The sequence below is a fragment of the Triticum urartu genome, chromosome 2A (assembly GCF_056163025.1).
Source record: "Triticum urartu cultivar PI428250 chromosome 2A, HENAU_Tu73, whole genome shotgun sequence".
Lineage (NCBI taxonomy): Eukaryota > Viridiplantae > Streptophyta > Magnoliopsida > Poales > Poaceae > Triticum > Triticum urartu.
The window spans coordinates 5368540-5395655 of NC_141874.1; the positions used below are offsets into that span (position 1 = coordinate 5368540).

The 27116-nt window shown below is 44.3% G+C and overlaps 4 protein-coding genes and 1 pseudogene across 4 annotated transcripts; all 5 read left to right on the top strand.

Annotated features, from left to right (window-relative positions):
- Positions 1-2778: 2778 nt before the first annotated feature.
- On the top strand, positions 2779-5654 carry LOC147982726 (disease resistance protein RGA2-like). The gene has a single exon (XM_087542657.1). It carries the CDS (start codon positions 3778-3780, stop codon positions 5296-5298), a length of 1521 nt encoding a protein of 506 aa, XP_087398783.1. The 5' UTR covers positions 2779-3777; the 3' UTR covers positions 5299-5654.
- A 1869-nt stretch (positions 5655-7523) lies between these two features.
- Positions 7524-9425, top strand: LOC125534999 (putative disease resistance RPP13-like protein 1). Its single transcript, XM_048698057.2, has one exon. The coding sequence runs from the start codon at positions 7669-7671 to the stop codon at positions 9202-9204; it is 1536 nt and encodes a 511-aa protein (XP_048554014.2). The 5' UTR covers positions 7524-7668; the 3' UTR covers positions 9205-9425.
- Positions 9426-10630: 1205 nt separating this feature from the next.
- Positions 10631-13683, top strand: LOC125534997 (disease resistance protein RGA2-like; annotated as a pseudogene).
- Positions 13684-14022: 339 nt separating this feature from the next.
- LOC147982727 (putative disease resistance RPP13-like protein 1) lies at positions 14023-16604 on the top strand. Its single transcript, XM_087542659.1, has one exon. It carries the CDS (start codon positions 14155-14157, stop codon positions 15682-15684), a length of 1530 nt encoding a protein of 509 aa, XP_087398785.1. The 5' UTR covers positions 14023-14154; the 3' UTR covers positions 15685-16604.
- A 474-nt stretch (positions 16605-17078) lies between these two features.
- Positions 17079-20934, top strand: LOC125534995 (putative disease resistance protein RGA3). Its single transcript, XM_048698055.2, has one exon. The coding sequence runs from the start codon at positions 18245-18247 to the stop codon at positions 19763-19765; it is 1521 nt and encodes a 506-aa protein (XP_048554012.2). The 5' UTR covers positions 17079-18244; the 3' UTR covers positions 19766-20934.
- Positions 20935-27116: the final 6182 nt, after the last annotated feature.

The following is a 27116-nucleotide window of genomic DNA, read 5'->3' on the forward strand; positions in this document are numbered from 1 at the left end:
GGTTCAGCAGTCAGCACTAGAGGGATTATCATTACCCCCATCCCATTTGGAAAAGCACGGGATCTAAGTGGCCTGATCTCACTGTTGCTTGAATGTGTGGAAACTGCTAGGGAGAGAAACTGGAACTGAAACTGAATACATCAACACCCGAAACTGAAGGTACAGATTCAGTCAAGGGACAGTGCACGCCACTGCTAGCAGAGCAGGAATGAATGGCTGGGATAGATGGGCCTGACTTTCCTGCTTGCGTCGTTTAATTACCAAGTTAAATTCGACTGTTCCTGGAGCCACTCACTCTCACTCTTGTGTCCGGTCAAGAAACGGCAGGGTTTTTCTACCCCATGTGTCACTGCTGCTCTTTGACTAAACCACCACTCCTCGTAGAACAGTCTACCCAAATTAATTCCAACTTATATAGCACGTCAAGGAGAAATTCTACAGGGTATCAGTCAGTTCTGATGTGATGTGACATCATGACATGTAATAAATTCATATTATTTTCGAAAAGACATGTAATAAATTATGCCTGTGTGCATCATCTATCGATATAAAAGTCTTTTTTTATCATGTAATGAAAGGTACTCTCTCATGCTAGAAAAAGTAATGGCCACGACACCTCCAAAACCAAAGAAAATGTGTGTTCGAGTGAGTTGGTTGGCAAAAAGGAACTTAAATATCTCAGACACATTTCTAAAAATCAGGATCAACATCCAACTATCCGCTTGTCACTCCATATGCAACTTATAAACTAATTGAAGATACGCCAATGGGGCAGTGGCCTATATCGAATTAAACCTTTTTTTACAATGCCATTTTTCTTGAGTCATTTTGTGCAGTGCCATTTTTCAATACATGAAGCTGGCAGTGACATGTACCAAATTAACCCTATAAGTATTTTCGCAAAAATCAAACCTGCAAGTAAATAAAAGAACGGAACAGAAGTACTCCCTCCGTTCCAAATTACTTGTCGTGGTTTTAAACTAAAACCACGACAAGTAATTTGAAACGGAGGGAGTAACAATTTCACACAACCCAATTAAGTCAAACCCAATTTCACACAGCTGACAAAGACCGACACAACACGATTAAGTCAGTAACCTTCTAACCTTTCATCCAGAGCACATGCTCGGGTCTCTAGTCGAAATTGAGCAACACCCCCATGACTTATAAAGTTAAGTTGTTGGTTTCTTGTCTATCATCCCGTGAGCTGAGCTGCATTTTCTGTCTTTCGACTCAAACAGAAATAATAATAGAGAAATAAATGACGAAGAGGAAAAAAAATTAGATTGAATTTTGCAATCCATGTTCTGTTATTTTGTGTGTGTGCGGAATCCATGTTCTAGCTCCAGTAGCAACAGATAAAGGCCATAAAAGAGGTGCAAGCAAACAACATGGCAACTTATCTAATGCCCAGGTGCCTTACAATTTTTTTTATGATATCCATTTAGAACTTAGACAGTATAGAAATGATTGTAATTTTCATAAAATGCATAACACAAGCTCGAACAAGTATCAGATTTCCACGATTCAGTATCAAATCAACGATATGAGTTGTAGCCTGCCGGGGAGGAGCCGGGGTGATCTTTACCATACAAAAAGTTATTACCTATATGTGAAAGATGCACTGTGCAGCTGTTGCCCGTCCAGTAAGCCGGTTCCATCAGCAGCAGATCAAGGAGCAGCTAGATATGGCAACTGAGTGACTAGCTGACATAAAAGTTGAAGGTGAAGCCTACCATACGAGTTTTTGGAGAAGCTGAATGTTAATGGTAGCGACTTGTAGTTCAGACATATTTATGGAATGAAAAATGGTAATCTGGTAGAACTTTGTCTCCAAATATGCTCCATGTGGATTCAGAAGTCAGTAGTCAGCACTAGAGGGGATTATTAATTTATTATCACCGCATCCCCATTGGACAAAACATGGAATTTTATTGGCCTGACCACATATAGTTGCTTCAATGCGCGGAAGATGCAGTGCCAGGAGCTCAAGGGACTGCGGCGGCTCCTGAGGGGAGTCGTGCTGGCAGCAGCAAGCAAGGATGCCTGGGAAGGAGGAACCGCAGCGCTCGTCGAGGAGGCCAAGGGCAGCTCCAGCTGCTCGGAGTACAACAACACCTGAAACTGAAGGCACATGTTCAGTGAACGGACGGTGCACGTCACTGCTAGCAAAGCAGCAATGAATGGCTGGGATTGATGGGCCTGACTTTGCTGCTCTCGTTGTTAATTCAGTTTACTTAGAAAGTTGCTGCTAACTACAGTATGAGTCCTTTTAAAAAAAACTACTGTATGAGTGTAAAAAAAAAGTACTGCTAAGCGCAGTAAAAACAGAAGTAGGTCATATTGCTCTTCTCGAAGAAAAACGAGACTGCTTTCTCTCGCTGGACGTAGAAAGTCAAAATCCCTTCTAGACTGCCTTAACATTCATTTCTCACTCTTATGTCAAAATTCACCCCCCCCCCCCCCCGGGGGGTCAGCAAACGGCATGGTTTTTGACTAAATCACCACTCCTTGTAGAACAGTCTACCCAGTGGCGAAGCCAGGCTATGACTGTGTTGTCAAGCGACTACACATGAATTTGGTACTCGAACACTACCGTGAGTCCGTGACAGGGTACCCCACCACCAAATAAACAGGTTCTGGAAATTAACTAACACATGCCCAGTTGGTATCAGTTTTTCGTGAGACTTGGCTGGCCACATAGCAAAAGGAAGCTACCGACATCATTATTAACTTTCCTAATCGTCTTCCAAAACAACTTGGTAATCGTATCCTCAAGTCCCGTGACTATTCCTTCGACCTCTCTCCTTTTTCACCTTCCTGTGTATAATCCAATCGGGCACTACGCCGTGGGGAGGAGCAGTGAAGCACATCATGCATGGATGCCCATGCTGCTCACCGACCGCCGAGGTCGCCGTTGCCTGGAATCACCACCATGAGCACGGCCTCCTCCGCTGCTCTGGCAGTCTCCGATCGCCGTAGTACTCTACACCTCCGGCGACGGGCGAGTGTATAGGACGAGGCCCTTCCTTTTCTGTTTGTAAGCCTCTGTCTTCTTTCTCTTGAAATTTTCTATTCTCATACGAAATCCAGATCTTGTTTCTTTCAGCAAAACCTTGTTTTGTCATTTGCTAGGTCTTAAGTTTGGTAATTTGTCAAAGCGTTGTTATTATAAAAATGTTTAAGATTTTTTATATTAGAAAACATGTTTAAGATAAAATATATATGATAAAAAAAGGCTGCTACAGCAAATATGTATCAAATAAAGTATGATCTTTTTGTGTTCCTGTTTAATTTACCTACAAAATGTTTCAAAGCTTGACAACACAAGATTTGGATCCTGGCACCGCCACTGAGTATACCCAAATTAAGTCCAACTTATATAACACGTCAAGGAGAAATTTCTACAAGGAAAAAGGGCACCAGTTAGCTAGTTCTGATATGAGACTAGATGTAGATGCAAGGAGAAATAAAATAAGATGATAAATTTAAAGGAAGCAAACAGAAGTACGTAGTTCAACGAGTCAAGTCAGACTCAATTCCACATGGCAGCCCAAGACTCACTCCAAAATTAGCAGGGCACCACCAACACATATATATCCAGCAGTGGCCTCAGTGCCTCACACTACTTTGCCATAGTTAATCTGGAAATCTTCCATCCAGAACACCTACCCGGGTGGCTGGGTCTCGAGTCCAAAATAGCTACTGTCACTCATTGCTAATTTATCCCTCTTCCATTGCGCCACTCGAGCTCTGAGTCTAGGTGGTTCGCGATCAATGGATATCCTCATCTCTGCAATCGTAGGCGACCTCATCAGCAGGTCTGCATCATTCGTGATCAGCAAATACTTCCAGCAGCAGCCTGACATCAACAAGATTGTCCAAAGGCTACAGAGTGTTGTACTGAGAATCGACATCGTCGTCGAGGAGGCCGGGGCGCGGGACATCACCAACCAGGGGATGCTCCGTCAGCTCAAGATGTTGAGGCAAGGGATGTACAGAGGCCACTATGTTCTCGATGCCTTGAGATTCCAAGCAGCCCTCGACGAGGAGAAGGTAAGCCACTCATCATCTGCGCTCTCTAAATCCAGTGCAGCCAAACGGCTCCGTTTCTCTCGGACCGGCAGTGGCAGCAGCAACAGAGAAGCATTGTTGTTTGGCACAAACAGCAACATGCGAGAAGAGCTGCAACAGATGGTTGATACCCTTGAAGACACCGTGGCTGGTATGAAGGAGTTTCTTTTCTTCTTGGAATTGTATCCTCGGATACTTCGCCAACCTTACGGCACATATTTGCTCTTGGACAACTGCATGTTTGGTCGCCAAACTGAACAGGAATGGGTCCTGAATTTCTTGCTCTGTCCCAGTGTTACACCAGACTTGGCTGTACTTCCGATCATCGGTCCAAGAAGGGTAGGGAAGAGCACCCTTGTTGAGTATGTCTGTAGGGATGGGAGTGTGGGTGATCACTTCTCGATGATCTTGTTCTTTGCAGAAGGTAGTCTCAAGGATGAAGGACTTGTTGACCTGAAAGGAAACAATATTAGTGGTCTAGTCAGACATCAAAATTCTGCTTCTCAAAACAGGTTGCTGATTATTGTTGAACTAGCTGAGGATATTAATGAGGGAACATGGAGAAGGTTGAAATCTTCCGCAAGCAGCATGGCACCAGGTGGGAGCAAAATTGTAATCACCAATCGATCAAATAGAATTGTGAGTCTGGGAACAACAGAAGCACTTCGACTGGACTATCTCCCGCAAGAAGCTTATTGGCATTTTTTCAAGTCGCTTGCATTCGGAAGCACAAACCCAGATGAGCAGCCAAAAATGGCAAAGATGGCCATGGAGATGGCTTTGGAGCAGAGGCAGAGTTTCACAGGCGCGCGTATCATTGCTGGGATACTGCAAGATAACTTTAATCCTCGATTTTGGCGCACAACTCTTGAACGTACGAGAGCATCTATACAGATAAATCTCCTTATGCTTGAACAGCACCCAATGCTTCTTTTGCGGGAAGATGAACCGGTGTACAGTCGAAGAACAGACAAGAGCCGCAAACATTTCTTGATTTGCAACTATCATCAGTCAGATTCCACTGAGGATGTCCCTAAGATCAGTGTGCAGGACATTATTTTAGGATGTGATGATACATTACCCTGTGAAGAATTTGAGGCTCTTGCATGGAGGTCTCGCATACCTCCCTACTACAACTACACAATAAGCTTTAAGACACAAGAACCACATCTTACAGTGGGAGGGAAGAAGCGTGCGCATCAGGAGGAAGAACGTTTAATTTGAGTAATGTGTTGTCTGTGGCTCACATCATGTATGCTACAGCCTTGTCTTGCGGATTAGGAAATATTATTATATTGCATTTACTCTTTGGGAGTCCTGCCAAGTTATGTCTCTTAGCAGGGACTAGGCATGGAGTCGTTGTATCCTAGTAATACAAGTGTTTGCATGTCTGTGTTTGGGTAAGTAACTTTCAGAGTCAAGGCAATGTATGCATTCACAGTTAAAAGTAAAGTCCAAGACAAGTTGTATTTATAAAGTTGAGTACTGAAGTCCATATCCTATTGATCTCGATACTATGTGTGCTATGTAAACCTAAGCCTTGTAATAATCCTTGAACGTGGAGAAAAGATACGAGCAAAAGTGCCCCAAACTTGCTACTATGTGTGAGTTTGATCCTTGGGCGAAAGCAAACAAGATTCAATTCCTTGTCACAAGTATTTTCCATGACAAATTATTTTCTTGTTTGGTTCAAAGATCAGAAAGATTAGCTGGAACTGGAGTAGGACATTACCTGGAGTGCAGGGCGGTGAGGAGATGACAATATAAAGATAAAAAAAATAAGTTGTTGGTTTCTTGTCTATCATCCCATGAACTGTGCTGCATTCTCTACCTTTTGACTCGGAGAAAAATAAATCAATGGGGAGAAGGGAAAAACTAGATTGAGTTTTGCAACCCGTGTTCTAGTTCGAGTAGCAACAGACAAAGGCCATAAATGGGGTATAAGCAAACTACATACCAACTTCTCTAATGCTCAATGAAACTTATAGACAGTCTAAAAATATTAAAAATCTCCAAGTCGCAGTTACCTGTGGACCTCCTCAGAGGATTCTGCAATGCTAATATTGTATCCTGATAATTCCAAATTGGCTATATCCCCTGGACGAACTGTACAAACAGTTGCAATTCTCTTTGCACCTAACTAATCACCAAGAAGTTTGTGAGAAATGTGTGGCCATGTAGAAACTGGTCGCGAACTGTGATCTTATCAGAAATTACTAGAACAACATAACGAATTATGTGTGGATATAATGAGTGTGCATTGATCAGAAGTTAAGAACTGGTGGAGAAGGCGCGCGAGTTTGTCAGAAACTTTTAGAACAATTGTAAATGCTGCTGGTACACTTCAAGTTTTGCCTGAATATATTGAACACAGCAGTGAACAACATACAGAGCTACCAGCAGAATGCAACTGTCAGTGAAAGAACCCAATGGCTGTTCCTGAAAGAACGGGAAGAACTGGACCCCATGCTGTTTGAATGTGTCGTGGGAGGCGGGGGGGAGCTGCCGTACCTGGAGCAAAGGGGCGGCGAGGTGTCCCCAGGCTTGGCAAACCCGGCGCGTCGCCTCGTCAATGCCGTCTTCTTCCCAGTGCACCACTGCACCAATGACTAACACGGCGCCTTGCACCCGCGGCTCCACGGCGACTACCTCGACACCGGCCATCCCCAACTTGACATCGACCACGGCCTGACCACACTGTTGCTTGAATGGGGAGAACAAAGCTGCAGTACCTGGAACTCAGGGGACGACAGCAAGGCCAGTGGCCAGCCGGTGGCTCCTGGGGGAGGCCATGCTGGCAGCAGTAAGCGCGGAGGTCTGCGAAGGATGAGCTCCAACTACTCTGAATACATGAGACCTGAAACTGAAGGTAGAGATTCAGTTAACGGATGGTGCGCGTCACTGCTAGCAAAGCAAGAATGAATGGCTTCTCTCGTTGTTAATTCAGTTTAATAACCAAGTTACTGCTAAGTGTGGTATGAGTGACACAAAAACACCGCTAGCCGTGGTAAAAAAAAAAGAACTGGTATCGGCAATATTTCGGTCACATCTCTCTTCTGAAGAAACACGGGTGCTTTCCGACATTGTACATAGAAAGCAAAAAAAATTCAATTATTCCTGGATCCAAACACCAAAAAGCCTTCTAGACTGCCTTGCCATTCACTTTTCACTCTTTTGTCAAAATTCAACCCTCCATTCAGCGAAAAGCACTCCTTGTCTCACTGGTAGTTTTTGACTAGGCCACGGTTTTTTACAAACCACCACTCCTTGTAGAACAGTCTACTGAAATTAAGTCCAAGTTATAACTATATTCAAAGGAGAAATTCGACAAGTCAGACTCAATTCCACAAGGCAGGCGAAGACCCACTCAGAAATTGGTAAGGCACCACCACATCACATCATATATGTATTGCATGCTGATCCATCCAGCGCTAGCCCCACTGCCTCACTTCTAATATCTCATACAGAACACGCCCATTACTTGACTCCCACATAGATATTACTCATTGATAATATTCCATCCAGTACTCATTGCTAATTTTATCCCTCGTCCATTGCACCGCTCATGCTCTGAGACGAGGAGGTTCGCAATCAATGGATATCCTCGTCTCTGCAATACTAGGTGACCTCGTCAGTAGGTCAGCGTCATTTGTGATCAGCAAATACTTCCAGCAGCAGCCTGGCATCGGCAAGATTCTCCAGAGGCTACAGAGTGTCCTACTGAGAATCGACATCATCGTCGAGGAGGCCGAGGCGCGGCACACCACCAACCAGGGGATGCTCCGTCAGCTCAAGATGTTGCAGCAAGGAATGTACAGAGGCCACTACGTTCTTGATGCCTTGAGATTCCAAGCCATTCTCGACGAGGAGGAGGGGGACGAGGAGATGAGCCACTCGTCATCTGCAGTGTCAAAATCCAGTCCAATCAAACGCCTTCGTTTCTCTCGCACCTGCAGTGGTAGTAGCAACAGAGAAGCACTGTTGTTCGGCACAAACAGCAACATGCGAGAAGAGCTGCAACAGATGGTTGATACCCTTGAAGACACCGTGGCTGGTATGAAGGAGTTTCTTTTCTTCTTGGAGTTATATCCTCGGATCCTCCGCCAACCTTATGGCACGTATCTGCTGTTGGACAACTGCATGTTTGGTCGCCAAATGGAAAGGGAACGGGTTCTGAATTTCTTGCTTCCTCCTGGTACTACTTCAGACTTGGCTGTACTTCCGATTGTTGGGCCAATAAGAGTAGGGAAGAGCACTCTTGTTGAGTACGTCTGTAGGGATGAGAGAGTGCGCGATGGCTTCTCGATGATCCTGTTCTTTCCAGAAGGTAGTCTCAGGGATGAAGGGGTGATTGACCTGAAAAGAAACAATAATAATGGTTTTGTAAGATATCAAAACTCTGCTTCTCAAAACAGGTTGCTGATTATTGTTGAAATAGCTGAGGATATTAATGAAGGAACATGGAGAAGGTTGAAATCTTCCGCGACCAGCATGACACCTTGCGGTGGGAGCAAAATCATAATCACCAGTAGGTCAGATAGAATAGTGAATCTGGGAACAACAGAAGCACTTCGACTGGACTTTCTCCCTCCAGAAGCTTTTTGGCATTTTTTCAAGTCGCTTGCATTCGGAAGCACAAACCCTGATGAACAGCCAAAACTGGCAACAATGGCCATGGAGATTGCTTTGGAACAGAGACAGGATTTCACAAGCGCACATATCGTTGCTGGGATACTGCGAGCTAACATCAATGCTCGATTTTGGCGCACAATTCTTGAATGTGTAAGAGCATATAAACGGACAAATCTCCTTTTGTTTGACCAGCACCCATACTTTCGTTTGCGGGTAGATGAACCGGTGTACTATTGGACCTTGGAGAAGAGCCGCAGATATTTCTTGATTTGCAACTATCATCAGTCAGATTCCACCGAGAGTGTTCCAAAGATCAGTATGCAGGACATTCTCTTAGGACGTGGTGGTACACTACCCTATGGAGAATTTGAGGCTCTTTCATGGAGGTCTAGCATACCGCCCTACTACAACTACATGGTAAGCTGTAAGATGCAAGCACCACGACTTACAGTGGGAAGGAAGAGGCGCGTGCATCAAGAGGAACAACATTTTATTTGAAAGTCTGCCACACACGTCATGTATGTTACTGCCTTTTCCTGCAAATTGGGAAATGTTATTACACTGACTTTAGAAGTCTTGCCAAGTTTAAACACATATGTCTGTTAGTGTGCAGGCTCTAGGCATGGAGTCGCTGTATCCTAGTAGTACAAGTGTTTGCATGTCGAGTATGTTATGCTTGTGTTCAGGTAAGTACATTCAGAGTCGAGGCGATGTTTGCATGTCTGATAAAATAGAGTCCAAACATGTTGCATTTATAAATTTGAGTATCTGAGTCTGTATGTATCCTATTGACCTGTGAGGGTACTAAATAAATCTAAGCCTTAAAATAGCCCTTGATCATGATGAGAAAAGTACCCTAAATTTGCTCTGTTTCTCAAGTGTGCGTGTGTTTGATCCTTGGCGAAAGAAAATAAGTTTCAATCCCTCTGACAGATTATTTTCTTGCTGGGTCGAGGTTGGCCCACCATACTGTCTGCAAGTTTTTGGAGAAGCTGAATGTCATTGGTGACTGTGGTAGTTCAGACATCTTTGTGAAATGAAATATGATAATCTGATAAACTTTCTCTCTCCAAATATGCTACTTGATCAACACTATGCACTGGAGTATTCAGAACTAAACCTGGAACAAAAACTGAAACTACTAAGAACCGAAACTGAAACTGAATTCAGTTAGGTTTGGAACAGCTGACAAGCTCCGGCTACTCTGAATACATCAACACCTGAAACTGAAGGTACAGATTCAGTCAATCGGACAGTGCGGGTCACTGTGCTAGCTAGCAAAGCAGAAATGAATGGCTGGGATCGATGGGCCAAAATCCAACCCTCTAGGCCGGTCAAGAAACGGCAGGGTTTTTCTACCCCGTCCGTGTGTCACTGCTGCTCTTTGACTAAACCACCACTCCTCGTAGAACAGTCCACACAAATTAATATAGCACGTCAAAGAGAGATTCTTCAAAGGAAAAAGGGGGTACCAGTTAGTTCTGATGTGACACCATGACATGTGATAAATTAATATTATTTTTGAAAAGACATGTAATAAATTATGCTTGTGTGCATCATCTATCGATGTATAACTCTATTTTCTTTTTTTTCATGTAATAAAAAGGTACTCTTTCATGCTAGAAAAAGTAATGGCCACAACACCTCCAAAACCAAAGAAAAATGTGCACTCGAGTGAGTTGGTTGGTAAAAAGAAACTTAAATATCTCAGACACATTTCTAAAAATCAGGATCAACATCCAACTATCCTCTTATCCAAACCACTCCACATGCAACTTATAAACTAATTTAAAATATGCCAATGGGGCAGTGGCCTATATCGAATTAACCCTTTTCTTACAATGGCAGTTTTCTTGATTCACTTTTTGCAGTGGCATTTTTCAATGCACGAAGTTGGCAGTGACATGTACCAAATAAACCCTATAAGTATTTCCACAAAAAAATTAACCCTACAAGTAAATAAAAGAAAAGGAAGTAGCAATTCCAACACAACACGTTAAGTAAAACCCAATTTCACACGGCAGGCAAAGACTCACACTACCTTGACATAGTCAGCCACCTTCTAACCTTTCATCCAGAACACATGCCCGGGTCTCTAGTCGAAATTGAGCAACACCCCCATGACTAGTACCACTCACTGCTAATTTTATCCCTTGTCCATTGCAGCACTCGAGCTCAGAGTTGAGGAGGTTCGGCAGTACCCAATCAATGGATATCCTCATCTCTGCAATCGTAGGCGACCTTGTCGGCAGGTCGATGTCCTTTTTGATCAGCAAATACTTCCAGCAGCAACCTGACATCAACAAGATTGCCCAGAGGCTACAGAGTGTTGTATTGAGAATCGACATTGTTGTCGAGGAGGCCCAGGGGAGGGACATCACCAATCAGGGTATGCTCTGTCAGCTCAAGATGTTGAGGCAAGAAATGTACAGAGGACACTATGTTCTTGATGCCTTGAGATTCCGAGCCGCCCTTGACGAGGAGGAGGTGAGCCACTCATCGGCTGCGCTTTGGAAATCCAGTCCAGCCAAATGGCTTTGTTTCTCTCGCACCGGCAGCAGCAGAGGCAACAGAGAAGCACTGCTAATTGGCACAAATAGGAACATACGAGAAGAGCTGCAACAGATGGTTGATACCCTTGAAGACACCATGGATGGTATGAAGGCGATTCTTTTCTTCTTGGAGTTATATCCTCGGATGATCCGCCAACCTTGCGGCACATACTTGTTCTTGGACAATTGCATGTTTGGTCGCCAAACGGAGCGGCAGTGGATCCTGAATTTCTTGATTAGTCCTGGTGCTACACCAGATTTGGCTGTACTTCCGATCGTTGGCCCAATAAGAGTAGGGAAGAGCACTCTTGTTGAGAATGTCTGTAGGGATGGGAGTGTGCGTGATCGCTTCTCGATGATCCTCTTCTTTCCAGAAAGCAGTCTCAAGGATGAAGGGGTGGTCGACCTGAGAGATAACAATATTAAATTCAGACATCAGAATTGTGCTTCTCAAAATAGGTTGCTGATTATTATTGAAACAGACAAGGATATTAACGAGGAAACATCGAGAAGGCTGAAATCTTCTGCAACCTGCATGACACCTTGCGGTGAGAGCAAAATCATAATCACTAGTCGGTCAGATAGAATTGTGAATCTGGGAACAACGGAAGCACTTCGACTGGATTATCTCTCTCAAGAAGCTTATTGGCATTTTTTTCAAGTCAATTGCATTCGGGAGCGTAAACCCTGGGGAGCATCCAAAACTGGCAACTATGGCTATGGAGATTGCTTTGGAACAGACACAGTGTTTCACAAGCGCGCGTATCGTTGCTGAGTTACTGCAACATAACTTCAATGCTCGATTCTGGCGCACAGTTCTTGAATGTGTAAGAGAAAGTAAACAGATAAATCACATTATGTTTGGCCAGCACCTACCTTCTTTTGCGGGAAGATGCACCGGTGTATTGTTGGAGATTAGTGAAGATACACAGATATTTCTTGTTTTGCAACCATCAGCAGTCATATTCCGATGAGAATGTCCCCAAGATCAATCTGCGGGACATCATCTTAGGATGTGGTGGTAAACTGCCCTGTGGAGAATTTGAGGCTCTTGCATGGAGGTCTCGCTTACTGCCCTACTACAACTACATGGTAAGCTGTAAGATGCAAGCACCACAACTTACAGTAGGAAGGAAGAAGCGTGTGCATCAAGAGGAAGAACATTTTGTTTGAGTAGCACACTTCTGTGACTCATATCATGTATGCTACCGTGTTGTCCTGTGAATTAGGAAATATTATTACTCTGCCTTAATTAGGAGTCTTGGCAAGTTAGGTAACATATATGTCTATTAACGTGTAGGCATGGAGGGCTTCTATCCTCCTAGCATAAGTTTGCAAGTCGAGTACATCATGCTGTTGTTTGGGCAAGTACTTTCAGATTCAAAACAGTGTTTGCATCGCCGGTTAAATCAGAGTCCTAGACAAAATGTATTTATAAAGTTGGATGATTGAGTCCGTCTCCTAGTGATCTGGATACTATGGGTAATCTATAAACCTAAGCCTTGCTATCACACATATATTGATCTTTGGACATGAAGAAAAGAATAGGGAAAAGTGCACCAAATCTGCTCTGTTTGATCCTTGGGCAAAAGCCAACATGCTTCAATTCCTCTGTCACATTTATTTTTTGTGGCAGATTCTTTTCTTGCTGGATTTCATTAAGTAGACTGGACCGGTGTATTGTTGGAGATTGGTGAAGAGACACAGATCCTGAGCTGAACCCTTGCTCTTGCTCTTGCACTGGACTGGACCTGACAAGCACAGGATCTAAACTGGCCTGGCCATATTGTTGCTTGAATGGGGGAAAGCTGCAGTACCTGGAGCTCAGCGGACGGCGGAGGGAATACGGGGTTCATAATGAAGCCTGGGAAGGAAGGGACGGTGAGTTTGTAGGCTGGCCGTAGAAGCGCTCGCCGGCGGCCCTAAGGAGGCCAGGTGGTGCAGCTCCAGCCACTCCAAATATATCGACACCTGAAACTGAAGGTGCAGATTCAGTTAACGGCCGGTGCGCGTCACTGCCAGGAAAGAATGAACGGCTGGGATTGACGGTCCTCTGAGTTTGCTGCTGCTGTTGTTAACTCAGTCTAGTTACCAAAAGTTACTGCTAACTGCAGTATGAGTGTTCTGGCAAAAAAAAAAAAAAAACTGCTAACTGCAGTAAAAGCAGAACTGGTATCTGCCGATATTTCTCACTGAACAGTAGAAACCAAAGCAAATTCAACTATTCCTAGAGCCAAAGGCCAAAATCCCTTCTAGACTGCCTTGCCATTCATTTCTCACTCTTATGTCAAAATTCAACCCACCCGGTCAGCAAACGGCATGGTTTTTCTCTTCCGCGCCTCATTTATGTTTTTTCACTCCACCACCACTCCTTGTAGAACAGTCTGCCCAAATCAAGCCCAACTTGTATAACACGTCAAGGAGAAATTCCTACAAGGAAAATGGGCACCAGTTAGTTCTGATGTGACATCTTGACCTGTAATAAATTATGCTTGTGTGCATCATCTATCGTCTGGATGCAGATGCCCAGAGGTATAAAATAAGATAAAAGTAAAGGAAGGAAACAAAGTAGTGTTGTTTTGGCATAGATTTGCAACGAGTCAAGTCAGACTCAATTGCGCAGCCTAAGACTCGCTCAAAAATTAGCAGGGCGCCACCACCATCATATATATAGCAGCTGATCATCTTATTGCATTAGATTGGTGCTCCATTATTTATTTCAAAATATACATATAACATTTAAAACTTTAAAAGCTTACCAAGCCTTAACAAGTCTTGAGTCGAAATTGAGCAACCCCCCATGGATTGACGCCCAAGTAGCTAGTATCACCCATTGCTAATTTTATCCCTCTTCCATTGCACCACTCGAGCTCTGAGTCGAGGTGGTTCGCAATCAATGGATATCCTCGTCTCTGCAATCGTGGGTGACCTCATCAGCAGGTCTGCATCGTTCGTGATTAGCAGATACTTCCAGCAGCAGCCTGACATCAATAAGATTCTACAGAGGCTATGGAGTGTCCTACTGAGAATCGATATCTTCGTCGAGGAGGCCGAGGCACGGCACATCACCAACCAGGGGATGCTCCGTCAGCTCAAGATGTTGAGGCAAGGAATGTACAGAGGCCACCATGTTCTCGATGCCTTGCGATTCCAAGCCGCCCGCGGCGAGGAGGAGATGAGCCACTCGTCATCTGCACTGTCCAAATCCAGTCCAACCAAATGCCTTCGTTTCTCTCGCACCCGCAGTGGCAGCAGCAGCAGCAACAGAGAAGCACTGTTGTTTGGCACAAACAACAACATACAAGACGAGCTGCAACGGATGGTTGATACCCTTGAAGACACCGTGGCTGGTATGAAGGAGTTTCTTTTCTTCATGGAGCTGTATCCTCGGATCCTCCGCCAACCTTATGGTATGTATTTGCTATTGGACAACTGCATGTTTGGTCGCCAAATGGAACGGGAACAGGTTCTGAATTTCTTGCTTAGTCCTGGTGCTACATCAGACTTGGCTGTACTTCCGATTGTTGGTCCAATAAGAGTAGGGAAGAGCACCCTTGTTGAACATGTCTGTAGGGATGAGAGTGTGCGCAGTCACTTCTCGATGATCCTGTTCTTTCCACAAGGTAGTCTCAGGGATGAAGGGGTGGTTGACCTGAAAAGAAACAATATTAATGGTCTAGTAAGATATCGAAACTCTGCTTCTCAGACCAGGTTGCTGATTATTGTTGAAATAGCTGAGGATATTAATGAAGGAACATGGAGAAGGCTGAAATCCTCCACAACCGGCATGACACCGTGTGGTGGGAGCAAAATTATAATAACCAGTCGATCAGATAGAATTGTGAATCTGGGAACAACTGAAGCACTTCGACTGGACTTTCTCCCTCCAGAAGCTTACTGGCATTTTTTCAAGTCACTTGTATTCAGAAGCACAAACCCTGATGAGCAGCCAAAACTAGCAACAATGGCCATGGAGATCGCTTTGGAACTGCGACAGGGTTTCACAAGCGCGCATATCGCTTCTGGGATATTGCGACATAACTTTAATGCTCGATTCTGGTGCACAGTTCTTGAATGTGTAAGAGAAAGTAGACAGACAAATCTCAATATGTTTGGCCAGCACCCAAACCTTCGTTTACGGGAAGATGCACCGGTGTATTGTTGGAGATTGGTGAAGAGCTGCAGATATTTCTTGATTCACAACTATCATCAGTCAGATTCCAGTGAGAATGTCCCTAAGATCAATCTGAGGGACATCGTCTTAGGATCTGGTGGTAAACTACCCTGTGGAGAATTTGAGGCTCTTGCATGGAAGTCGCGCATATCGCCCTACTACAACTACAGGGTAAGCTGTAAGATGCAAGCACCACAACTTACAGTAGGAAGGAAGAAGCGTGTGCGTCAAGAGGAAGAACATTTTGTTTGAACAGCACACTGTCTGTGACTCATATCATGTATACTACCATGTTGTCCTGTGAATTAGGAAATATTATTACTCAGGAGTCTTGCCAAGTTAGTTAACATATATGTCTATTAACATGTAGGCATGCCGGACTTCTATCCTCGTAGCATAAGTCTGTACTTTCAGATTCAATACAGTGTTAGCATTCCGGTTAAATCAGAGTCCAAGACAAAATGTATTTATAAAGTTGAGTGCTTGAGTCTGTATCCTAGTGATCAGGATACTATATATAACCTATAAACTTAAGCCTTGCTATCACACATGTATTGATCTTTGGGCATGAAGAAAAGAGTAAGGAAAAGTGCATCAAATTTGCTCTGTTTCCCATGTACGCGTGTGTTTGATCCTTGGGCAAAAGGCCAATATGTTTCAATTCCTTTGTCACATTTATTTTTTTGTGACAGATTCCTTTCTTGCTGGATTTAAAGATCAGAAAGATAAGCTGGATCAGGAGTAGTGGCATTACCTGGAGGCCAGGTGGTGCAGCTCCCGCTAATCTGAAGGGACAATTCCATTTCTCCCCCTAACTTGAGCCACCACCTGGCGTTTGCCCCTAATTTTCAGTTATGCTCAAAAATACCCCTCCTTCGTCAAGTCACCTTACAGAAATGCCCTTCTGTGTCGTTACCGTCCGGTCAAAGGGCTTTGACCGTCTGGTGAATAGTAACATGGTGAACAGTAAATTCGAAAAAAAAATCAAAAAAATCTGAAATTTTGTGGGATCGAAGATACTCAAGGGATCAAGGTGCTTGCAAATTTTCGCGTAGTTTGGACATTCCAGCAGCTTGTGTCAAAGGAAAAACTTTAAAATGTACGCTGTGAACAGTAAATTCAAAAAACATAGCTAGAAAATTCAAAAAAATATGAAATTTTTTGGCATCAAAGAGGCTGGGGTGCGTGCAAAATTTTGTTGTGTTTCGACACTGTAGGAGCTCGTGGAGAAAAAAACAAAATCTGGCACAGAAAAAAACTTTGAAAAAAATGCACTGTTTTTTTTTTGCTAGAGCACCTCGCATGTCATTTGATCACAAAAATTTGCAAGCACCTTGCGCACCCAAGCCTCTTTGATGCCAAACAAATTCATATTTTTTAAAATTTTCTTGCTATTGTTTTTGAATTTACTGTTCATAGCGTATAGATTTATATTTTTTTCCTTTGCCACGAGTTCCTGGAATGTCCAAATAGCAGGAAAATTTGCATGCACCTTGCGCCCTTGAGTATCTTCGATCCCACAAAATTTCAGATTTTTTTGATATTTTTGCTATTTTTCTCGAATTTACTGTTCATCATGTTACTATTCACCAGATGGTCAAAGCCCTTTGACCGGACGGCAATGGCATTTCTATAAGGTGAATTGACGGAAGAGGGGTATTTTTTAGCATACCTGAAAATTAGGGGCAAATGCCAGGTGGTGGCTCAAGTTAGGGGGAGAAATGGAATTGTCCCTAATCTGAACATATCAACACCTGAAACTGAAGGTGCAGGTGCAGATTCAGTTAACGGAAAGAAAGAATGGATGGGGTTAACGGACCTCTGAGTTTGCTGCTGTTGTCGTTAACTCGGTTTAGTTACCAAGTTACTGCTAACTACAGTATAAGTGTCCTGGCAAAAAAAATATACTACTATCAGCGGTAAAAGGAGAACTGGTATCTGACGATATTTCTCTCACTGAACAGTAGAAACCAAAGCAAATTCAACTATTCCTGGAGCCAAAGGCCAAAATCCCTTGTAGACTGTTTTGCCACCCATTTCTGAGTCTTTTATCAAAATTCAACCCTCCGGTCAATAAACGGTATGGTTTTTCTCATGTCTCATTTATGGTTTTTGACTAAACCAGCACTTTGTAGAACAGTCTACCCAAATTAAGTCCAACTTGTATAACCTGTCAAGAAGAAATTTCTACAAGGAAAAAGGGCACCAGTTAGTTAGTTCTGATGTGACATCTTGACTTGTACTCCCTCCGTTCCTAAATATTTGTCTTTTTAGAGATTTTAAATGGACTACCACATACGGATGTATATAGACATATTTTAGAGTGTAGATTTACTCATTTTGCTCCATATGTGGTCACTTGTTGAAATCTCTAGAAAGACAAATATTTAGGAACGGAGGGAGTAATAAATTATGCTTGTGTGCATCATCTATCATCTAGATGCAGATGCCCCAGAGGTATAAAATAAGATAAATGTAAAGGAAGGAAACAAAAGCAGTGTTGTTTTGGCATAGTTTTGCAACGAGTCAAGTCAGACTCAATTCACATGGCAGCCCAAGACTCGCTCAAAAATTTACCAGGGCACCACCACAGCATATAATATCCAGCAGTAGTCTCAGTGACTCACACTACTTTGCCATGGTTAACCTTGAAATCTTCCATCCACAACACCTACCCTGGTGGCTCGGTCTTGAGTCAAAATTGAGCAACACCCCCATGGCTTGACTCCCAAGTAGCTAGTGTCACTCACTGCTAATTTTATCCCTCTTCCATTGCACCACTTGAGCTCTGAGTCAAGGTGGTTTGCAATCAATGGATATCCTCGTCTCTGCAATCGTAGGTGACTTCATCAGTAGGTCTGCATCGTTCATGATCAGCAAATACTTCCAGCAGCAGCCTGACCTCAACAAGATTCAACAGAGGCTACAGAGAGTCCTACTGAGAATCGACATCATCGCCGAGGAGGCCGAAGCGCGGGACATCACCAACCAGGGGATGCTCCGTCAGCTCAAGATGTTGAGGCAAGGAATGTACAGAGGCCGCTATGTTCTTGATGCCTCGAGATTCCAAGCGGCCCTCGACGAGGAGGTAAGCCACTCATCATCTGCGCTCTGTAAATATAGTCCAGCCAAACGGCTCTGTTTCTCTCGCGCCGGCAGTGGCAGCAGCAACAGAGAAGCGCTGTTGTTTGGCACAAACAGCAACATGAGGGAAGAGCTGCAACGGATGGTTGATACCCTTGAAGAGACCGTGTCTGGCATGAAGGAGTTTATTTTCTTCTTGGAGTCATATCCCCGGATACACCGCCAACCTTATGGCACATATTTGGTATTGGACAATTGCATGTTTGGTCGCCAAACGGAACGGGAGCGGGTCCTGAATTTCTTGCTTTGTCCCAGTGCTACTTCAGACTTGGCTGTACTTCCGATCATTGGTCCAAGAAGAGTAGGGAAGAGCACCCTTGTTGAGTACATCTGTAGGGATGAGAGTGTGCGTGATGGCTTCTCCATGATCATGTTCTTTCCAGAAGGCAGTCTCAAGGATGAAGGAGTGGTCGACCTGAAAGGGAACATTATGAATAGTCTAGTCAGACATGAGAATTTTGCTTCTCAAAACAGGTTGCTGATTATTGTTGAAATAGCCGAGGGCATTAGCGAGGAAACACTGAGAAGCCTGAAATCTTCCGCAACCTTCATCACACCTTGCAGTGGCTGCAAAATCATAATCACCAGTCGCTCGGATAGAGTAGTGAATCTGGGAACAACAGAAGCACTTCGACTGGACTATCTCTCTCAGGAAGCTTATTGGCATTATTTCAAGTCGCTTGCATTCGGAAGCAGAAGCCCTGATGAAGAGCCAAAACTGGCATCGATGGCCATGGAGATCGCTTTGGAACACAAACAGTGTTTCGCAAGCGCGCATATCATTGCTGGGATGCTGCGAGATAACTTCAATGCTCAATTCTGGAGCACAATTCTTGATTGTGTGAGAGCATTTAAACAGACACATCTCCTTATGTTTGGCCAGCACCCATACCTTCGTATGCGGGAAGATGCACCGGTGTATGGTTGGAGATTGGCGAGCAGCAGCAAATATTTCTTGGGTTGCAACACTTGTCAGTTAGGTTCCAGTGAGGAAGTCCCGAAGATCAGTGTGCAGGACATCATCTTAGGACATGGTGGTACACTACCACGTGGGCAATTTGAGGCCCTTGGATGGAGGTCTCGCATACCTCCCTACTACAACTACATGGTAAGCTGTAAGATGCAAGAACCACAACTTACTGTGGGAAGGAAGAAGCGTGCGCATCAGGAGGAAGAACATTTGATTTGAATAACCATGTTGTCTGTGGCTCACATCATAGGAAGTATTATTACGCTGCATCTAGGAGTCCTGCCAAATTAGTTAATAACTTAATATATTTCTTGTAGCGTTTGGATGCTTGTGTTTGGGTCAAGGCAATGTTCGCATTGCCGGTTGAATTAGAATCCAAGACAAGTCGTATTTATAAAGTTGAGCACTTATTAGTCTCTACGTATCATGTGGGTACTCCATAAAACTAAGCCTTGTGATAATCCTTGGACTTGAAGAAAAGGGTAGAGAAAAAATTGCCCCAAATTTGCTCTGTTTCTGATGTGTGAGTGAGGTTGATTCTTGGGGCGAAAGCCAACAAGTTTCAACTCCTCTGTCACACGCATTTTCTGCGACAGATTCTTTTCTTGCTGGGTGAAAAGATCAGAAAGTTAATCTGGAATGGGATGGGAGTATTAGCGCTACCTGCAGCTCAGGGCGGTGGGAAGGTAATGATAAAGATAAAACTAAGTTGTTGGTTTCTTGTATATCATCCAATGAACTGAGCTGCATTTTGTATCTTTTGACTCGGACAAAACAATATTTTGGGTAACAAAATATCACGAGAAAGAACATTTGTAGACACCAGGCATGTAGTAGTAGTACATTGTGCTTTCAGAGTCAAGTTTAGAGTCAAAAACAAGTTGTCTAAATATTGGGCAAGTACTTGAAATTTATCTGAATATTGAACACAGGACTGAAAGAATCCCCATGGAATGTTACTGAAAGAACAAGGGTTCAGCAATGAGAACTGCAGGGAATACTCAGATTGGCTATTGGAGAAGCAGTGTGGGGGTGTTGGTGGGCGGGGGCGGGAGCCAGTCAGCGGCCAGTCAGCGGCGGGAATGCCGGGTCCGCCGAAGTGGGTTATGCTGGCATCGAGGAGGGCCGGCCGTGCAAACGCACAAGTGCTAGCTGAGGAGGTCGTGCGCCATGGGTTGGAGGGCGTGCGAGCCGGCCGCCGGCGCCGCGCGGGATTTGTCGCCGGCGGTGAGCAATAAAATGAGTAGGTACCAGCCAGAGTCAGCAGGAAGTTGGACCTTTTCCCCTTCCTTTGGGCTGGGCTTTAGGTGGACCTTGACCTGATCATACCCCGGGCCGGGCTAAACAATGCACGTCTGATTCTAAAAAAAAAATGTACGTCTGAGAATCTCAAGTTGAGCCAGGACCGGCCCAGCCCAAATGTTATTTCCTAAGGGAAAATTTTGTTTTTGCCGCTCTAGATTTTGCCAATTTTTCTTATGCCACTCTAGATTTTGACATTTCACTTTTGCCACTCTTAGTTTTTGACAATTATCACAATTGTCATTCCCGTGGCAAAATCAAAATTTTCAGAGTGGCAATTGTCATAATTGTCAAAAGCTAAGAGTAGCAAAAACAAAATAAAATTATTTTGCTTTTGCAACTGAATGGCAATTGTGATAATTATCAAAAACTAAGAGTGGCAAAAGTGAAATGTCAAAATCTAGAGTGGCATAAGGAAAATTGGCAAAATCTAGAGTGACAAAAACAAAATTTTCCCTTAAAATAAATCTATTTATCATACGCAATATTCACCAGGGCTTGACATGCCGCGAATCCTCTTGAAAGAGACGGGTGCCCTCGGGAACGCGGACACAGGTGGTGCATGGCGAATAAACTTCCATTTATGACCTAGTTTGGGATTTTTCGTGCTTTGGACGCGAAAGGTTGAGGTGTCATCAAGGTTGATATATAAAAAAACATATCATATAACCCATGGAGGATGACATCAAGTGGTGATCATCATCAAGGTTGCGGTGTGCAAATTCAAGTGTAGCATCACGAAGAGATCGGACTTGAAGCTTGCCATCCATTCTCATGATAATGGACATGTGAAGATGTGCCTAAGAGAGGCTCACTCATACTGGAGTATGTGGGAGCAATCTAGTAGTCTTCATCGAGTGTACGCTATCAATAAAGGTGGTCCAACTTGAGGAAGTCAAGATCGTCATCATCTACCTCAAGTGAACTATGCGCAAGGGAAAGGTTTGACCTTGATAGGTTTTCTATTTTACCGGTCTCATGGTGCTAGTTGGGAGACCGGGTTATAGGTTTGTTTCCCGTACTATCAAGGGGGGCTCTCGAGTGAATAGATTGTATCGTTCATAGAGAGCTCAAACCATTGCATCCTTGGCATCATCTTTCTTGGTTCTTGTTTGGCTTTTCTCTATGTGAGTTTTGGAGCTTGTGGTCATCTTCATGACAAGCTCAAGTTCATCCAAAACGGATTTCCTATATGCATCATCTATTGTATTTTCAATGTTGGAGTTTTTGTCGGTTCTTCACTGGTGGAGGTTTCACACTTCTATATCATTGGCATATTTCAATTCATGATTTGACAGCTCTTATCGTTAGCTTTCTATCAAGCTTGAGTTCGTCAAAATTAGAGTTCACTTGCAGAAGTTATGATAGTTTTGATCTTACTTGTTTCATCTGTTGTGCATTGGTCTTTTGGCAGAGACCAAGCAGTAGTACCACTGGTGCCCACGGTAGTACAACTTCGGATGTACTTCCGTTGGCTTGTACCGCGCTACTTCCGCTTGGCTGGAGTCTTCAGTTGCCCCTCGACTACTCGCGGTAGTACCGCTTGTCTTATGGCGGTAATACCACTTAAGCGGTACTTCTGCTGGGTAGTACCGCAGCTACTTCCGCTTGAGTTGAGTCTTCTGTATGCTCTCTGCCAAGTTATGGTAGTATTGCTAGCACTATATTGTAGTACCTCTTCATGCGGTACTTCCGCTCTGGTGATGTATTGGCTATGCTGGTTCTAACGAAACTACCATTCTAGTACTTCAGTACTCGTTGGGTTGTGTTGACCGGGCTAAGCAGTAGTACTGCTTCCCCGAGCAGTAGTCCCGTTGGTGCACGACCTATGTGCATAACGGTTGGATTTGAGCCCCCTCTATAAAAGGGGGTCTTCTTCCCCATTGCCCCAGCGTTTATTTGTAGGCTTTCTCCTCCATTATCGACCTCCGAAAGCTTTGTTTTCTCTATAATCCTCCCATGAATCTTGCATCTTTTTGAGGGAAAGGAGAGAGAGGATCTAGATCTACATTTTCGCCAATCCATATCTCCTCTAAGTGAGGGGAACCTTGTGGATCTGGATCTTGGAGTTCTTTTGTGTTTTCCTTGTTTTTCCTCTCATATTCCTCCATAGCTTCATTGCATTGGTGGGATTTGAGAATGCGGGACTTGAGCACTTCGTGTGTTCTTGCCATTGTATTAGTTGCATCGATACGAGTTCTCCACGGTGATACGTGGAAGTGAAAGTTTAGAAGCTTATTACTCTTGGGTGTTTCAGCACCCTAGAGCTTGTGCCTCTTGGGTGCTTGGGCACCCTAGATGGTTGGTCGTGTTGCGGAGCTCAATCATTGTGGTGTAAAGCTCCAGGCAAGCTTCGGGGTCTCCAATTAAGTTGTGAAGATTGCCCCAAGAAAATTTATCGTGAATGATGAGAGGAGTCCACTCATCGTGAGAATAACCCACCTAGCATGGAAGATACTGACGGCCCCCAATCGCCACATGAGCGATTTGGGGCTCTTGCATGGAGGTCTCGCATACCACCCTACTACGACTACACGATAAGCTGTTGTTGGAAATATGCCCTAGAGGCAATAATAAAAGGATTATTATTATATTTCCTTGTTCATGATAATTGTCTTTTATTCATGCTATAATTGTGTTATCCGGAAATCGTAATACATGTGTGAATACATAGACACCAACATGTCCCTAGTAAGCCTCTAGTTAACTAGCTCGTTGATCAACAGATAGTCATGGTTTCCTGACTATGGACATTGGATGTCATTGATAACGAGATCACATCATTAGGAGAATGATGTGATGGACAAGACCCAATCCTAAACATAGCACAAGATCGTATAGTTCGTTTGCTAGAGTTTTTCCAATGTCAAGTATCTTTTCCTTAGACCATGAGATCGTGTAACTCCCGGATACCGTAGGAGTGCTTTGGGTGTACCAAACGTCACAACGTAACTGGGTGACTATAAAGGTATACTACGGGTATCTCCGAAAGTGTCTGTTGGGTTGACACGGATCAAGACTGGGATTTGTCACTCCGTATGACGGAGAGGTATCTCTGGGCCCACTCGGTAATGCATCATCACAATGCGCTCAAAGTGACCAAGTGTCTGGTCACGGGATCATGCATTACGGTACGAGTAAAGTGACTTTCCGGTAACGAGATTGAACGAGGTATTGGGATACCGACGATCGAATCTCAGGCAAGTAACGTACCGATTGACAAAGGGAATTGTATACGGGGTTGCTTGAATCCTCGACATCATGGTTCATCCGATGAGATCATCGAGGAGCATGTGGGAGCCAACATGGGTATCCAGATACCGCCCACCCCATGCGCCTAGGGTTGGGAACCCTAGGGTTGGGGGGGCGCCCCACTTGCCTTGGGGGCCACTCCACCCTTGGCCGCTGCCCCCCTAGGAGATCCCATCTCCTAGGGCCGGCGCACCCCCTAGGGGGCCTATATAAAGGGGAGAGGGAGGGGCAGCAGCACCCTTGAGTCTTGGCGCCTCCCTCTCCTCTGCTACACCTCTCCCTCTCGCAGTAGAACGGCGAAGCCCTGCTGCGGTGACCCCTGCATCCACCACCACGCCGTCGTGCTGCTGGATCTTCATCAACCTCTCCTTCCCCTTGCTGGATCAAGAAGGAGGAGATGTCATGCTGACCGTACGTGTGTTGAACGCGGAGGTGCCGTCCGTTCGGCGCTAGGATCTCCGGTGATTTGGATCACGTCGAGTACGACTTCCTCATCCCCGTTCTTTGAACGCTTCCGCGCGTGATCTACAAAGGTATGTAGATGCAATCCGATCACTCGTTGCTAGATGAACTCATAGATGGATCTTGGTGAAACCGTAGGAAATTTTTTGTTTTCTTCAACGTTCCCCAACAGTGGCATGATGAGCTAGGTCTATGCGTAGTTCTCTTTGCACGAGTAGAACACAATTTGTTGTGGGCATAGATGTTGTCAACTTTCTTGCCGCTACTAGTCTTATTTTGCTTCAGCAGTATCGTGGGATGAAGCGGCCCGGACCAACCTTACACGTACGCTTACGTGAGACCGGTTCCACCGACTAACATGCACTAGTTGCATAAGGTGGCTGGCGGGTGTCTGTCTCTCCCACTTTAGTTGGAGCGGATTCGATGAAAAGGGTCCTTATGAAGGGTAAATAGAAGTTGACAAATCACGTTGTGGCTTTCACGTAGGTAAGAAAACGTTCTTGCTAGAACCCTATTGCAGCCACGTAAAACTTGCAACAACAATTAGAGGACGTCTAACTTGTTTTTGCAGCAAGTGTTTTGTGATGTGATATGGCCAAAGTTGTGATGAATGATGAATGATATATATGTGATGTATGAGATGTTCATGCTATTGTAATAGGAATCACGACTTGCATGTCGATGAGTATGACAACCGGCAGGAGCCATAGGAGTTGTCTTTATTTTTTGTATGACCTGCGTGTCATTGAGAAACGCCATGTAAATTACTTTACTTTATTGCTAAACGTGTTAGCCATAGTAGTAGAAGTAATAGTTGGCGAGCAACTTCATGGAGACACGATGATGGAGATCATCGTGTCATGCCGGTGACAAGATGATCATGGAGCCCCAAGATGGAGATCAAAGGAGCTGTGTGATATTGGCCATATCATGTCACTATTATTATTTGATTGCATGTGATGTTTATCATGTTTTTGCATCTTGTTTACTTAGAACGACGGTAGTAAATAAGATGATCCCTCATAATAATTTCAAGAAAGTGTTCCCCCTAACTATGCACCATTGCGATAGTTCGTTGTTTCGAAGCACCACGTGATGATCGGGTGTGATAGATTCCAACGTTCACATACAACGGGTGTAAGACAGATTTACACATGCAAACACTTAGGTTGACTTGACGAGCCTAGCATGTACAGACATGGCCTTGGAACACAGAAGACCGAAAGGTCGAGCATGAGTCGTATAGAAGATACGATCAACATGAAGATGTTCACTGATGTTGACTAGTCCGTCTCACGTGATGATCGGACACGGCCTATTTAACTCGGATCATGTTATACTTAGATGACTGGAGGGATGTCTATCTGAGTGGGAGTTCATTGAATAATTTGATTTAGGTGAACTTAATTATCATGAACTTAGTCTAAAATCTTTACAACATGTATTGTAGATCAAATGGCCAACGTTGTCCTCAACTTCAACGCGTTCCTAGAGAAAACCAAGATGAAAGACGATGGCAACAACTATACGGACTGGGTCCGGAACCTGAGGATCATCCTCATAGCTGCCAAGAAAGATTATGTCCTACAAGCACCGCTAGGTGAAGCACCTGCTCTCCCTGCAGAACAAGACGTTATGAACGCTTGGCAGACACGTACCGATGATTACTCCCTCATTCAGTGCGGCATGCTTTACAGCTTAGAACCGGGGCTCCAAAAACGTTTTGAGAGACACGGAGCATATGAGATGTTCGAAGGGCTGAAAATGGTTTTTCAAGCTCATGCCCGGGTCGAGAGATATGAAGTCTCCGACAAGTCCTTCAGCTATAAGATGGAGGAAAATAGTTCTGGCAGTGAGCACATACTCACTATGTCAGGGTTACATAACCGCTTGACTCAGTTGGGAGTTAATCTCCCGGATGACGCGGTCATTGACAGAATCCTTCAGTCGCTTCCACCGAGCTACAAGAGCTTTGTGATGAACTTCAATATGCAGGGGATGGAAAAGACCATTCCTGAAGTATTTGCAATGCTGAAATCAGCAGAGGTAGAAGTCAAAAAGGAACATCAAGTGTTGATGGTGAATAAAACCACTAAGTTCAAGAAAGGCAAGGGTAAGAAGAACTTCAAGAAGGACGGCAAGGGAGTTGCCGTGCCCGGCAAGCAAGCTGCCGGGAAGAAGCCAAAGAATGGACCCAAGCCCGAGACTGAGTGCTTTTATTGCAAGGAAAGTGGTCACTGGAAGCGGAACTGCCCCAAATACTTAGCGGACAAGAAGGCCAGCAAAACGAAAGGTATATGTGATATACATGTAATTGATGTGTACCTTACCAGTACTCGTAGTAGCTCCTGGGTATTTGATACCGGTGCAGTTGCTCACATTTGTAACTCAAAGTAGGAGCTGTGGAATAAGCGGAGACTGGCGAAGGACGAGGTGACGATGCGCGTCGGGAATGGTTCCAAGGTTGATGTGATCGCCGTCGGCACGCTACCTCTACATTTACCTACGGGATTAGTTTTGAACCTCAATAATTGTTATTTAGTGCCAAGTTTGA